The following is a 15,528-nucleotide window of genomic DNA, read 5'->3' as shown; positions in this document are numbered from 1 at the left end:
AAGTTAAATAGTGCGGAAAGTTTGATTGGTTGAGGCTATTTTCTCACTAGTACTTCTCCAACAACGTTACATATTGCCCTCAACTGAAGCATGTGTGTTACTGACTATAGTTTGGTTTCAGGTGTTTTGTCGTTATTAGTGGGGAAACCCCGCAAGAAGCACGTTTTGCGTTGTACTACGGTTGGCAGTCTATTAATATATCTCCTTGGTCTGCTAATAATGCGTCAACAATTAACCAGATATTGTCAGTTGTAATTCAGAATATGAAAAACAAACTCTTGTGGCGATATATCTTTATAATTCTGTGGAGTAATTTCTAAAGGTATAGTGTATGTGTTTTTAAAACAAATCGTATATTATATCCATATAGTTAACTCGACTAGCCAGAATGATTTACAATTAACCGTAAAGGGAGGGGCGCCTGATACCATGCAAAGTAAACGTGGTAGACAGTAAATTATCAATATGTACGTATACACTTTGGCATGCACTATACTGGTAGAAATAAATCCCTGTTTTAAAAGTTGATTTATAAGTTGTAAAGAAGCACAATATATATCACAGTCTAAAAACAGTGAAAATACAGTGCTATTGAATTATTATGTATACTCAATATACAAGGCATTGAACCAAATTGTGTTTTGCTGAGCAGTAGAGCACAAAGTGCTATTGAATATGCTCAAACGCTGAAAAAAATAAACTCGAGAAAATAGGCAATTACCGAGGGCATCAAATGACAATGCCATTCAATGTTTATCGTCAACGTCTTTTCGATTTGTTTTTGACCTTGGGTTGCCATTAATAGTAGCATATTCTATGCAACCGCCCTCTAACAAATCAAACCGTTCGTGACCTTATACCAACAGATGTAGTCAATAAGCATCTACAGGTCCCGGGATACAGGTCGACAGAGAGGTGAATGTTGTCAACCTTTCCTTTTAGTATTCTCAGAATGAACGAAAGTAAGTTGAAAAAACATGTAGTACCGAGTACTGACAATGGCCGTGCACCAATGGTTTAGCTGATGACACCGTTCTTTTTATTCTGTAAGGTCGACAGCTGGGTCGTCCGTAGATGACCATTTCCATTTCACAACGACATTGCCAAGTATAGTGACCTCTATTTTACTGCGATTTAGATTCATATTGTAATTGTATCACATTTCGTTTCAGTTAAAGGTCACAAATTCTTTGCTAGTGTTTTGCATATTGAGCACGCCATTTATTTCATCATTGTCGTTGTATAGGCCAAGAGCAGCGTCAAGTTAAGACAGGAATGATAAGGTATGTGTACATTTTAGTCAATCCCAGTTCTTTTACTGAAGTAATTAAAATAACTTTCCTATTCGCAGCTCCTGACACGAATTCCATCCCAAATTCTGTTCAGACAAGAGTTAAATTTACAGACTATGTTCAAAAGATCTGCCCATGCATATCATCCAAACAGCAGACCGATTGTTAGAGATTTCTAGCCACAATCGTCCGGTCAGTTACCTTCATTATGTTGCTGTGAATGTAATCCTAAGGCATAAAAACGTTCCCCATGTTATCGACCCCATTATAAAGCGAGTTTTAGTGTGAATGAAAAATCAACTCAGTGCATAACTTCCTGGGATTTTTTACTTGAACGATTGACCTATACGTGCGGCTCTAACGTAGGAACGCGTATATTTCTTAGATTGTTAGTGCTTTCCTTGTTTATAATTATAGGCTAAATATGACATCGTTTTGACTTGAATATATTTCCCGTTCCTTTAAAGAACACTTATCGTATATTGTTACATTTGCAGTAGCAGGATTCATATGACGTTTTCCTTATGAAAACAACTATCTAAGCAATAATGCAGCGTCGTTTTTTGTGAACAAAAACATGTAATTTGTAAATTATTAATATATTTCAAAGGGATTTTAATTAATTATATTTCAGTAATTTCACCGGACAAAATTCACTAGTTACTGGGCTCAAAATATATCATCACAAGAAACCTTTTCACTTAAAATACAACAATGGAATACTTCAAGAGTTGAACATTGCGTACGAAACGTGGGGAGACTTGAATGAAGAGAGGGACAACGCCATTTTGCTTTTTGGAGGAATATCTCTGAGTTCGCATGCGAAGAGTCACCAAGTAAGATAAAGCTTGATAATTGAAAAACAAGGTTTAGGGTATATGTATGAAATGTGGGGGAGGGGAGGGTTGCAATGGGCTCCATGCGTTCGTTATTTCTCTGTCATTCAATATCAAATTTCAATCAAACAATATGATATATCATATGAGACATGTGACCCTTTCTTTTGCGACATATGCAAATTTGACCAAAATGTGACCATTTTGCGATCCAATATGGCCGTCAACGACTGTGTCTATCTATGGGAAAATAATATAAAAGAAAAGTAACCTTGAAAATAAGACAGTGAACATGCAAGTTTCTTTTATTTCAGAATGACCACGAACAAGCTTTCATATGGTAAAGTTTGGAGTTGGGAATTTCTGAAATTTAATTTGTAAAGAAATTTGTCGCCAAGGCACCTTCTTCCTGACATGATCAGCACATTAGAATTAAAATGATACAACTGTAAGGTTTAGACCAACTGTATTTAAGAGCCATAACCAATGGCATACTTCCAAGCGGACGGTAACAAAACCAAGCTTACATACAAAACACTCGAGAAGATGAAAGATGATGAATGACACCAAAAACGGAGCAAATTATTTCATACAGTTTTAACAACACATGGTACCAAAGTATTGCATTGCATTAGATCACAAACCTGATATAATACTGAAAATAGGTTTAATCAGATAATGTGATATCATTTCAGCCAGTCTCAAATATTTAATCGTGGTTATATTTTTTTTCTAAAAGGAGAACACTAGTCCAGGTTGGTGGGAGAAATTTATTGGTCCTGGCTGTGCAGTTAATTCTGACAAGTTCTTTTTGATTTGTACAAACAATCTAGGCAGTTGCTATGGCACTACGTAGGTACACAAGTATATGAATTTCTTAAGCACCTCGATATGTCCCTATTTGTGACTCGACAGCTTATAGCCATATGCAAGAATTTTGGCAAGATACAGTATGCAATGTGAATGGGTTTACTCGTATGTGCTTACAGAGCCTGCTGCAATATGATTTGAAGAAGTGACATAGGGCCGTTGGTCCATTATAATATGTCTGTACCAGAGATAATGAGTATACAGCGCATATTAATTGTTCATTGTGTATTTTCTACAAGGGGACCGTCTTCAATTAACCCATCTACTGGCAAGGAGTATGGAACAACCTTTCCTATGATCAGTGTGGAGGATATAGTTAGAGTGCAATTTCTTTTAATTGATCATTTGGGTATTGACAAGGTAAGAATAAACTCCAGATAACTAACCGATAATGATTCCACTATTGATATACTAGTATTCAGACCCACAGACATTTTTCCACGTCACATTTTCTTTTCAGTCCTCTCAATAACTGTGTATACTGCCTTTGGAAAATTGAATTTGATTTTAAGAAAGGAATAAGAACTTATGACTCGTGACTACTTAATCCAATCCATACTTATGTCTGCTGTGGACCGTCGAGGCAACTGTGTACCTTTGAAAGAACAATGGAAGTGGGAAATATCTCAATTTGGTGCGAATCGAGCGAAATTTATGAGAAATCATGAAATGATTCTCCAGAACCTAAAGTTTATGAAAATATATTTATCTCCTGAAGTGGTGTTCCCCAGTAAGTATGGAATATCAAAGGGAATGATACCAAATAAAACGTTGTGGGTTTTTTTGCATAAAACTCACAAATTATACAGGATCAGAAAACAGTTTGTGAGAATATGTTGTTCTATTACTTATCATATTTCTTTAAAATGATGACATTAAAAGAAAAGAATTATTATCGTTTTGGTGATTTATAATTTTACCATTCAGACTGGGTTTTTTCCCCATACAGTTGTATACAACAATGGGGGCATCCTTAGGTGGTATGTCAGCTCTTTTATCTGCTGTAATTTTTCCAAATAGAATCAGAAGGTAAGCTGTCTGTTCACAAATATATTTGCACATGCATTTACTAACATGTATTCAAAATCGGCAATATTTAGATATTTCTACTAGTAAAACGATATTTGCTGCATAGATACACTTGACAAGGTGTTGTATTACACACTGAAGTATATTTAGCCATCTCTTACTGCGAGCAGAACTCGCACCTTTGTTAGCACAACTGAACATCTTAGGCTTTAAGGAGGAATTGTAGCTAATATATCATTCATAATAACGTGTATTTTTTTACAGAGTGATATCAATATCTGCATGTGCGTATTCCCACCCTTCTGCCATTGCTCAGGGATATCTACAACGGCAGTGTGTAATGTCAGATCCCAACTGGAATAGTGGGAATTATTATGGGAAAATGTATCCACAGATGGGAATGAAACTTGCACGGTAGGTGATTAACAAACGAATTTTGGGGATATATCGCCATTTTGAAGTTTTGATTGTAGGTGCAAAGTCTGTCTGTCTCTTTCTGTCTGTCTGTCTGTCTGTCTGTCTGTCTGTATGTATGTATGTATGTATGTATGTATGTTGTCTTCTTGGTTTGGTTGTTTTGTTCGCTTGTTTGTTTGTTTGTTTGTTTGTTTGTTTGTTTGTTCAATCAAAACCATCTGATATGTATCCAGGTACAGTGTGATTATTGATTAAGTTCATTATAGATGAATAAGATTATGATTATACTGTATTCTGTAGTGAACCGGAAACCAGTGCAATTCATGAGATTTGATGTGATTTGGTCATATTTCTTGACACGTGAAACCATCCTTACTGCAGTGTTTTCAGCAGTTGTTGCTTTCATGTGTGGATTTGTCTGTTTTTTCTCAATTTGACGGAATTTTGAAATTTAACAATACAAGTGAGTTTGAAAACCTAGGTATAAAGCATACATCAGCCAAATGGTAGTCTTCGACTGAACAAATTATGGACGGACTGAGTGAATTATGTTTAAAGATAATACTAGTGAAATCATTTTCACTAAACAAAATCACTTCTATATGTCATTAAATCTCAATTTTCATGTACAGTACAAATAACGTTGTCATGGTGTTTCACGACATGTAACACGACATTTTGTTCATCACTCAAACACTTTCAAAAGCAATATAAACAATTATACACTGAGGATGTAGAAGTGGTCAAATTAACATGTTGATTAACACTGTCAGTTTGAAAGTAACCGATTGAAGCCATTAAAATCATCAAGTACAGCTGTAATGTTTTCAGTAAAAGACTATTCCTACTGCATTATGAATGAATGGCAATGCTTGATCATTCATCACTTTTCAGTGTGATTAGCCAAAAGATCCTGCTGTGTGTGTTGTGTCAGTCTGTTATTGCCAGTCTAGAAATATGTTTACGCTTGTCAAAAACGCAATGTCCCATGATTGAAACACCAATCCAACATCACTGTAACATTCTCGGAAACACGTTAGAATGTTACTGTCTGTATCAGAATGTTTATATGAATAATTTAGTATATACATGAATAATTATATTTCAGTGGAATTGCCACCGTAAATTATAGGAGTTCTCACGAATGGGAACGCAGATTTGGGAGAGAAAAGATTAACGACAGTGAAAATCCTAGTTTTCAACCGTACTATCAGATAGAGAGTTATTTAGACCACCAAGGACACAGTTTTGCTATGAAGTACGATCCAAACTCCTTGTTGTACATTTCTAAAGTAAGACTTAGTAAAGTTTACTACTATTTCAACACATCTTTATCTAGAAGTTTCAAATTATATTATTCTTCAAAATTCTTCTTCTTCTGTTATTCTATATCAATAATCAAAATCATTCTGATGACTGACTAATTTGGGAATAATATTTCATTTTGTCAGTCATCTTTCTGTCACATGTAGTTTAAGTTAGTTCAGAGCTAGCCCAAACTCGGGACGTTGCCGTAACTGAGTGACCCCAGGACAGATTGTGGACTAGCTCCTTAAAGCTTTGACAGTTCATCAATGTGATATAAGGAACCTGCAACATGGCCCTCTCACTTTCGTCCCAAATTTTAATAGAATTATATACAATTGTATGGCTGTGACTGTGTATAAAACATTGAGCAATTCCCAGAATTCTCTCCTCAGTTATATCCAGTTCCTCCTGAAAATCCGAAAATTATTAAATAAAATTCAAAGGCTCAAAATGGATGAGCACTTTTCCCAAACACAATACAAGGACGATAACAGATTAGGAATACTGAAGGGATAATACGGATTGGAAATGAGCATTTAATCAGGATTTTTCATTAATAAAACAACTTTACTATATGTTTCTACTAGATCTAAACAGACAATTTGGAATAACATAGACCAAGTTCGTACTTCTATTTCCTTATTTCTTCCTCTTGTCAAAGACAAAACTGGTGAAATAACATCTTTCGCTTTCTGATATGAACAGGCAATGGATATGTTTGATATAGGAGAAAGTTTCCCGTCGTTGTTTGATGGTCTTTCTAGAATAAAATGTCCTGTTATGGTTCTTGGTGTAAATACGGACAATATGTATCCCGTTGAGCAGCAAAGAAAGCTGGTAGAATTGCTACAAAAATCAGGTTAGACAATTGCTTTAATTCGATTCCATTTATGTATATAGATATTGGAGTAAAGTATACTATATTCCTTCCCGACGGTGCCTCTGTAAGAACACTTGAAATGAGTTTACACCAATTTTAGTGATTGACTGATTTCAAATCGTTTAAATGGTAGAAATCAAATGCTGGTAAAACATAAAATAGAAGCAACAAACATAGTAAACACACACACAAAGACACACACACACACACACACACACACACACACACACATATATATATATATATATATATATATATATATATATATATATATATATATATAATCATTTCTTATCATGTTGCAGGTAATGATGCTGTGACACTGTTTGAGATTAATTCCATATATGGACATGACTCTTTCCTCTTAGATCTCAGTAACTTTGGTACTGCAATCAAGGTAATTATTTATTGTCTTTCCATTCTTGACCTGTACTTTTACTCTAGTACATTGTTTTGTGAGGGAAGAGAGATAGGCAGAAAGAAAGAAGAACAATCCTGGCCATAATGCAATGTCAGCGTTCTCAACCCTCTTCCATAAAATTGATCACTCCCTTATATATTTATGTATCTGTGCGTTGAGGAATAGTAGACAGTAAGAAAACAGTTTTTACCATAGAGCTATGTCAGTATAAGAAAAGACAGGCAGAAAATGACACCTGCAGGAGTATCAGATTCATTTTACAGTACTTCAATTTCATTTTTGAAGAGCTCAGCCCAGCGGCCAAGCCCAGGTTTCAGTATATGCCGGGGTATAGGTTGTTTATTTAAAAAAAAAACATATAATTTGTTAGCGTGAATTTTAAAAAAAAATCTTTATTTTCTTTCACACTGTAAATACTGAATTCAGTAGCTATTGTCGTATAAAATAGTACCCTCACCGTGGAATGGTATGAATACTAAGTTCGGCCTACTGGTGAATACTGGTTATTATCTTAACTTGTTGCAACCATTTATACGTGTGCGTGCGTGTGTTTTACATGCATTTACACATTATTCCAATACCATTTCTGTAATGTAACAATATTTATATTTTTCTGGCAGGGTTACCTCGAGACAAGTTTAACCGAATATGGAAATGTGAGCAAGAGCCGAAAAATACCCGAAAACAAAGATAACACATGGGTAGAAGCAACATCGCAGGAATATGACAACGCATACTAAATGAAGAAGTCTTTGTTTTTCTATACAAAAAATATAATGAAATAATAATCCTTTTCTGTCTATGTGAAGGAAAATTCTTGTTTCGTTTCTTTTCTTATGGAATAGAATAGGGTTTTAATCACAGGTTCTCGATTTAGAGTCATCACATCAGTAGAGTAATATATATTATACATAGAACTGTGCTTTAGCATTGTTTAGAGCAAACTTTTTTCAGCCTGTAACTCTACTAGACAACTGTATTTTACACCTTTCGAACTGTGCTTTTAAGTAGAGTGTATAAAGCCTTCCCTCTCAAAATATATCTAGCTCAAAAAGATAATTTGATCACTGTATCTTGTTACAAATGGCTACAATCTTGCGTTTTTCTTGTTAACATAATTTATAATGGAAACACTACATGTCAACTACAAGTTACTATTATAATGGCATATCGGATTATTGCTGAAATTCTGTCTGTGGTCTTTCAGAGTACTAGTGATGAAGGCTGGAGGGGAGCATTACTTCTGGAAACTGTCATTCACACCTCTGAATGTCATGTGTCTATCATCCTGAGCATATTCACGTCTTCAAGAGGTTTCATTTCTTTAATATGGGGTGGACGTATCCTACTTTCGGATCCGAATTGTTCATCCGTTGGTAAGTGATCGTCGTTTTCTTCTCCATTCAGGAAGTAGAATGTTTTGCATCTCGTACGCTCAATAACGGTTTTGCTTTTTGAAACAGTCTTCTGGTATAGTCATTTACAGCTGGGGGCTACACATGGTAAAGGGATACTTTCATGGACTAGCTGAATCAAGCCAGTTCCATCCTTATTGTCGTATTTACAAGCGACTAGAGGGCTCGACTCTTTAAACAGGAAGCAACGTTAAATAGCTTTGTGGGTCGTGTCTCCCTTGAATGAATAGTTGCTCTGTTCGATGGTTTGTTCAAATCAACAGAGTAAGAACAACATTTACTGTGTTGGTAAACATGATGTCGGTTAGACTTCTAAGGTTGACTGAGCATTTGTTACGTTCAATTTAGTCACGTGACTCAGATGGAACGGCTCGTTTATACAAATCCACATAGCCACCTTTTTGCTTACTTGGATCCAGATGCTCGTCAACTACTTTCGCCGCGTCGTCTCTGCCCATACTCTTTAAAATATCACTCAATGTCTCAAGAGGTATTTTCATGTGATGCATGAACCGCAGAATTGAATGTACTGGTTTACCTGGGTCTAGCTTTTCGATCATATCAGTGTCTGGAAATGAAAATCCAAGTTTGTCGGCAACCATTCTCCAATTGTTTCCAGTAGGATGATTCCCAGTAAGTAGAGCATGGAGGTCTTCAGCAACTTTAACGGTTACTTCATATTCGGGGTTGATTTCTTTCATATAGTATTTAGTAAGCTGTTCACCTACATCTTTCGATGCGTTGGAGGTTATTATAGGTTTGTTTATGTTGATTACAGCACTGCTGCCATCACAAGAGGTTCCCTGCTGATTAACGGTGACTTTAGTACGGAATGCAGTTACTATCGAGCTTTTCGGCTTTAAAACAAAGGTTTTGCTGAAGCTGTTTTCACTTGAATTCCAGAGGCAACTAAAGTTCACAGTCTGTTGAAGTATAAACAAATAACATATTAAGAGGACTTATCATAAGCTTAAATGTTTGTCAAATTATAGTAATTGGCAATTTATAATGTCCGGGCTTACTGTTCTGTTCATCTTTCATCTTACTCTAATGATTAAAATTCTTAAAAGCAATCTCGCTATTTTTTACCTCCCGTGAAGGGGGTATTGCAATGACGATATCTGTCTGCCTGCCTGCCTGCCTGGCGGGCTGTCTGCCTGCCCATCCATCTGTCTGTGTATGTGTCTGTCTGTGTCACTATTTTCTTAAAAACGACTGGCTCAATTATAATTTGCTACACATCTTCCATGTGCTAATCAAGAACTGATAAGATTTTGGTAAACATCCAATGAACATTAATTAGCTATATGCATAATTAAAATTTTTAGTAATTAGGCTATATCTTTGGAACACATATTAACCATAACAAAGCGCATATGTCCTATCAGGTTTCTTGATATAACTTAAAGCTTCTATGTATAATTTGCATAATTAATGAATTTCAGTAATTAGACTATATCTTAAGAATGCATACTTCAATTTCAATATAGTTTAGTACATAAGTTTACCATAACTAAGCGCATATGTCCTATGAAGTTTTATGATGTGGATTAGTTTAATTATTAATTTGCACAATTAATGACGTTTGGTAATTCTGCTTTATCTTAAGAATTTCATAGAATTTGGTGCATATACCAACCATAACAATGCGCAACAAGTTTTTTGACATAGCCTTTTCCTTCAATGAATAATTTCAGTAATTAAGCTATATCTTTGGAATGCACGTTTCAAATTCCTTAAAATTTGGCTCATACATCAACCATGACAATGCCCATCTGATATAGATTTTAACTTATGGCTAATTTGCATAATTAATGATTTTCGGTAATTAGGCTATTTCTTTAGAATGCACACTTCAAATTTCAGATAATTTTGTATTTGTATTAATGGTCGATAGTAAAGAAGTGCATGTGTCATTTAAAGCTTGCTTTTAATAATTAGACAATATGTTAACTGTGCAAACTTCAAATTTCATTTATTTAGTTTCATATAATTAATTTTCCAATTTAATGGTACATCATGGTACATCATGTATAATAGCTATAGTTTTGAATTGTGCATTCCAACAATGTGTATAAGCCCAAAAGTCTATGGTTTTGCCCTTACCGGAGGCATTCAGTTTAACTTTGGTTTAATGTTGGGTTGTAAAGTTCAGTATAAGTAGACAATTCTACATTCTCTAGATTATCTCTGTAGTGGAAATAAGGAGATTTAAGTGTTAAGTTCATGTCTTTTTAGTATGGCCTTTTGAAACTTTCCGGACACATTTGCAAAGGGAGCTGAAAAATATATCTTATATATGACCCTTCTGTCTAAAATATATGGGGTATATGTAAGTGTGTGTGAAAATCTAGTTAAAGCGATATAAACAAGGGCAAAGTCCTGTGATACTCACTGTATCCTCCTTATCAGTGCACTCCCAATCTTCAGTATTAGAAACTTCTAAACACACGTCCTTATTGTTGTTGTGAATTATAGCAGTCTTTTCTGCATCTGCCAATGTCCCACCGAGTTCACTTTCTTGATTTTTGATGAGCTGTTAAAAAGAAAGAAAAGTCCGACTAAATATATCAAAATATACTAAAAACAAATTCCAAGAATAAGAACATAGTTCACGAATATTTAGTTTATTGTGATATTGATTATATTGATTTCAAACCAATGGTTTAAGCATCGAAGAAAAAAACCGGCTCCTTCTGCAAGGGAAACGACGGCTCTGAAACTATATCTATTGCCTGGATAAATGTAGCAAGAAACTGTACTCATTCACATTTTCTACCATAAAGTGTAGCATGTTCAGTTTCTTGTTGGTTAATGCGTGGTTGTATATATGCACATGTTGCTGTATACACGAATTCGGGAGGATTAGACTTAACTTTTTCATATTAATTATATTATTGCATGTCTCATTTCTTTGATTAGGCATATTATATACTCGTATTAAAATGAACGTTCCCCATGACTATTGTTCGTTCACATGCATGACATTATTGGAGTAGAAGTGAGTATGACACTGGTAAAATTCAGACCACTATAGAAAGATATGCATATTGCCTTGCTAGCAACGCGCATAGTGTCCACCGATACGTGTTACTTGTCTGTGTAGTGTCCTACTAAGTCTTTGTATTGCCGAAGTTTGCCGATTGCGCGCTTTTCGTGCATTTTCGCAATTGCTGGTTTGCGCTCCTGGTTTCCTTTGGGTGTATTCGAGACAGATGCCATTAGATAGTTGATGTTTCAAGGAACGCGTTCAGATATAACATCACTGTAATTTCTTGTTTTATTTATTATAAGTTATAAGCAATTTAGTGAATATATAACGAGCAATTTCTAACTAATAATTCAACTTTAAAAAATATGAACTCAAACTTCTCGGATGCATTGTTATTGTATGTTGGTTGAATATTTCGATGATTTGCGAATTCCTGTTTGAAGTTAAGATGGTACGACAATGATACCTGCATTGCATACCAGTCATGTTTGTTTTCTATAGTGGTCTAAGACACAAACACTTCCTTGTCTGTGTCTAAGCTTGAAAGTACTATCTTTCGATATGGACTCAAGAGTACAAGTACTGTTTGACAGGGTTACTATAATAGTTCTCACCCCTCTGACTTCTTGTGTCTTTTCTCCAACGTGCACTCTTAAGGTGACGTCCTTACCGGAGACCAGCTCGTCAATGTAAGCTAAAACAATTAGACTCATTGCTTCGTGTGGTTTTGGATTTTTTTCACAGCAGCAAGTAAATTTTGAGAAATGGTTTGTGAAAACAAAGCAGCGGTCACCAAATACGACCGACTGGTACATGGCCAAGGGTTGCCAATTATCTGTTTCGCCTTCAGCCGTATCACTTGTCAGGATAGCCGAGCGGTTTCCCTTACGATCAAAGTTGAAGAAATGCGGGAAGGAAAGAATGAGCGGCTTCAGAAATTTAGTACCATGTGGACCACAGGTTACAGTCAGGCCAAAAGGCCAAGTTGTAGTCCACTGTTTACTTAAACCAACGAATATTGTCATTTCATCTTTGATTGCTCCTTCTGGTATTGTAAGTTCGATTTGAGTATCGGGCACCACTATATGGTTCCCACGTTGATCAACTTTAGCAATAACTACTATGCCCGCTTTCGGTAGATTAAGTTCATTGTCTTGAATCTCGTCAATAGGTTCTAAAGAGTAAACAAAAATGTCATATATATTTTACTGAATAGGGAGACTGTTATATGTTGTAGTTTTTCTCTAAACCAACATACTAGGCAGAATAGCTGCCTTGGTCATGACTCGTTACCTCCATACAAAATCCTAAGAATTATCTCTGTCACAGAAGATTCCGCTTTAGTATCAGTATCACCCCCACCCCCCCATTTTCAATCGGCAGTAATTTATCCAAGAACAGTACATATTAGATGAACCGAAACCAACTTCACAGCAAGAAATGTTAGATTTAAGTGATAGAAATGTCGTTTAAACAAATTATTTCTCTCTCATGACACATGCGTTTTATAATCTTTAAAATGAGATAAATATCTGTAAAGAGCTACATTAAAGGAGTTATTTGGAGAACTGATAATTTGAAGTCTCTGATAGTATTTTAATTGGATCTTTCGGGTGACAGATGAGACACGTTAGGTCGTATATCGACATAATGGTACACCGTTGAATTGATTTAAAGAGCGTGATGAGAGAAATTGTCCTCTCATTAAGATAAAGGTAGTAGTATACGTACGTGTTGAACTTTTTGGGTAGTTTCAGAATATAGCAGCAAAACATTTGCCCAAAGAAAGAAAACACAACATGTGTCATATACAAATCAAAGAAGTGCTATATAATTTCATTACGTATAATGCACTTACCTTCAATGTCACTTTTTTGAGGAATTGGATTTCGAGCTTTATTTTTTAGCGGTTCACCTACAGAACAAGTCCATATGATATAATATTATTTGAGATTTATCTCATTTTTCTAACCACGATCGTAAGAGTATGTACATGGTATATAACTCATTCTACAAATAATGTCGTGAAAATGTCATGCCCCTGCATATGTGTGTCTATAAACTTACAATTTACATAAGGACTTTCTTCGTCCTCCTTGCATTGCGGCTTCAGTTCGGAATTCGTGACTCGGTCGGCACCTACTTATGAATAAGAAAGGACAAACATTCGTATCGTATTTGTAATTGTCTGACAACAGAAGTAGAGTAGCCATGTCATTTCACTCACCAGCAAATAGTGTTCTATTTACAAATACACGTATAAATAAACACACACACAAACACACACACACATACATACATACATACATACATACATACATACATACATACATACATACATACATACATACATAGTACGTATACATACATACATACATACACACACACACACACATACATACATACATACATACATACATACATACATACATACATACATACATACATACATACATACATACATACATACATACATACATACCAACTACAGAGGCATTTTCTTCCTTAGTGTACACAACTTTGGCTAGTTGCTTGTCTCCAGAATTCTTCTTCTTGATATCTTTAATGAATAATAAAGATGAAATTTCGTTTGTATGTTTAACTAACTTAAATGCGCTCTAAGGACGCAGAGGACATTGCATAGTTGTGACCACCTGTTATATAAGTAATAAATCTAAATATGCTATGCCTGTTATATTTTATCTATCTTTTCATCCATCCATCAATCCTGCTATCCATCCACTCACCCAACCATCCATCAATTCATCCATCCATCACCTTTGCATCCATCCATCCATCCATCCATCCATATATGTATCCATCTAACTATCCATCTATCTATCCATCCATCCATCAACCCATCACCTCTGATTAAAAAGTATGTTCTGCATTGGTTTGGTTACAAGGCCTACGGTAGTCCTGCTTATGTAACATTTGTCCAATATGAAAAGAATTTGATGAATCCTGAAAATATTTACGAATGCAACAAACATTCATTAATAACGATATTGAAAATCACGAATACAAATATAAGATTAACGAATATACCATACTTTTGACGAACATGAAAGTACATGTAAGTACATGAATAGACATTGACGAATAGTAAAATGACATTTACTAATAAAGAAATACAGAATATGAAAATAACGATTTTATGAAAAAAAAATGTGTAAATTAAGCAATGAAAAACATGCATTTTACGAATACAATGTGATTTTATGCATGAACATTTGTTTTATTAAACATTGCAACACATACAGAGGGGCCACTCGAATTATATTAAATTCAATCCACAAGTTCTAATATGCCTCTGTTCACCGGTTCAACATTAAATGGTTTATCCGTTAATTCATGAAAGACGCCCGGCTCTTGGGTCATGTCTTTATCATTTATGTCATTGTCTTCGCATGTCACTCTAGGTTACGTTACTAACCTTTTACGTGGTTATGCCTTTTATTCTTTTGAAATTTCTCATTCAGTTCATTGGTAATTGGTGAAACTGTATTCGTCATTTTTTCGATGCCTGTAACAGTAAGATTCGAATGTTAGTTAATGTATACTTATTAGGACGTTAAAACTCATAAACACACACTGGGAAAATAATTCAACATACAATTCAATTCACAAGCCAAGTTGATGTTTTTGAACAGAAAATGGGGAGTTTATAACCCGGTTTGTCTATGTGACGATAACCCTTGTCTACGTTACTGGTTTCCAGGAGCTTGGAAATATGAGCGAAAACGTTTCAAATCAACATTATTTATACCATTTTTCCAAAATTGCACTTGAGGAGGTGTGATTGCATTATTCCCTAATATAGCTGTAATTTCGCGCCCTCGGTGTGTGTTTATTTTATACCTTTGTTTTTACTTATTTGTTGTGAATTATTAATACACGCCTTTGAATTGTGGCTGCCTATACATAACCACCTCCTTCTTGACACATTGTATGAATACCCAGTTCTATGTTTTTTATTTTGCAATTTATTCCAATGTCAATGATTGTCTTGATCCATTTCCATCCGACTGTTTTCAATCAAAATTCAACCTGGTCCCGTTTCTTAAG

The 15,528-nt window shown here is 35.1% G+C and overlaps 2 protein-coding genes across 7 annotated transcripts in view; one reads left to right on the top strand and one right to left on the bottom strand.

Annotated features, from left to right (window-relative positions):
• The first annotated feature begins 952 nt into the window (after positions 1-952).
• LOC144451056 (uncharacterized) lies at positions 953-7,793 on the top strand. Its single transcript, XM_078141816.1, has 11 exons — positions 953-962; positions 1,247-1,283; positions 1,927-2,128; positions 2,868-2,980; positions 3,238-3,358; positions 3,948-4,027; positions 4,292-4,441; positions 5,553-5,736; positions 6,458-6,611; positions 6,938-7,029; positions 7,674-7,793. Exons 1-11 carry the CDS (start codon positions 953-955, stop codon positions 7,791-7,793), a joined length of 1,263 nt encoding a protein of 420 aa, XP_077997942.1.
• The window catches only part of LOC144450726 (UNC5C-like protein), a 22,236-nt gene continuing 14,141 nt past the window's right edge, over positions 7,434-15,528 (bottom strand). For 4 of the 6 annotated variants that reach the window (XM_078141413.1, XM_078141412.1, XM_078141417.1 and 1 more), the window contains 7 exons: positions 14,897-14,986; positions 13,943-14,020; positions 13,528-13,602; positions 13,319-13,375; positions 12,075-12,634; positions 10,864-11,004; positions 7,434-9,391 (listed from right to left, as the gene is read on the bottom strand). In XM_078141413.1, coding sequence (XP_077997539.1) covers positions 8,813-9,391; positions 10,864-11,004; positions 12,075-12,634; positions 13,319-13,375; positions 13,528-13,602; positions 13,943-14,020; positions 14,897-14,986 — 1,580 coding nt within the window. In that variant the 3' untranslated portion in view covers positions 7,434-8,812. The remainder of the gene's footprint in view (positions 9,392-10,863; positions 11,005-12,074; positions 12,635-13,318; positions 13,376-13,527; positions 13,603-13,942; positions 14,021-14,896; positions 14,987-15,528) is intronic. The other 2 variants (XM_078141415.1, XM_078141418.1) reach the window with 2 other exon arrangements.

Source organism: Glandiceps talaboti, chromosome 20, assembly GCF_964340395.1.
Source record: "Glandiceps talaboti chromosome 20, keGlaTala1.1, whole genome shotgun sequence".
In the NCBI taxonomy this organism is placed as follows: Eukaryota; Metazoa; Hemichordata; class Enteropneusta; family Spengelidae; genus Glandiceps; species Glandiceps talaboti.
Note: the sequence above shows the minus strand (reverse complement) of the source record. Positions and strands in the feature narration are given on the sequence as shown.

Coding starts and splice junctions, on each gene's coding strand:
- LOC144451056 (XM_078141816.1), top strand. Junction 2,981..3,237: donor GGCAGTTGCTATGGCACTAC/GTAGGTACACAA, acceptor ATTTTCTACAAG/GGGACCGTCTTCAATTAACC. Junction 4,028..4,291: donor TTTCCAAATAGAATCAGAAG/GTAAGCTGTCTG, acceptor ATTTTTTTACAG/AGTGATATCAATATCTGCAT.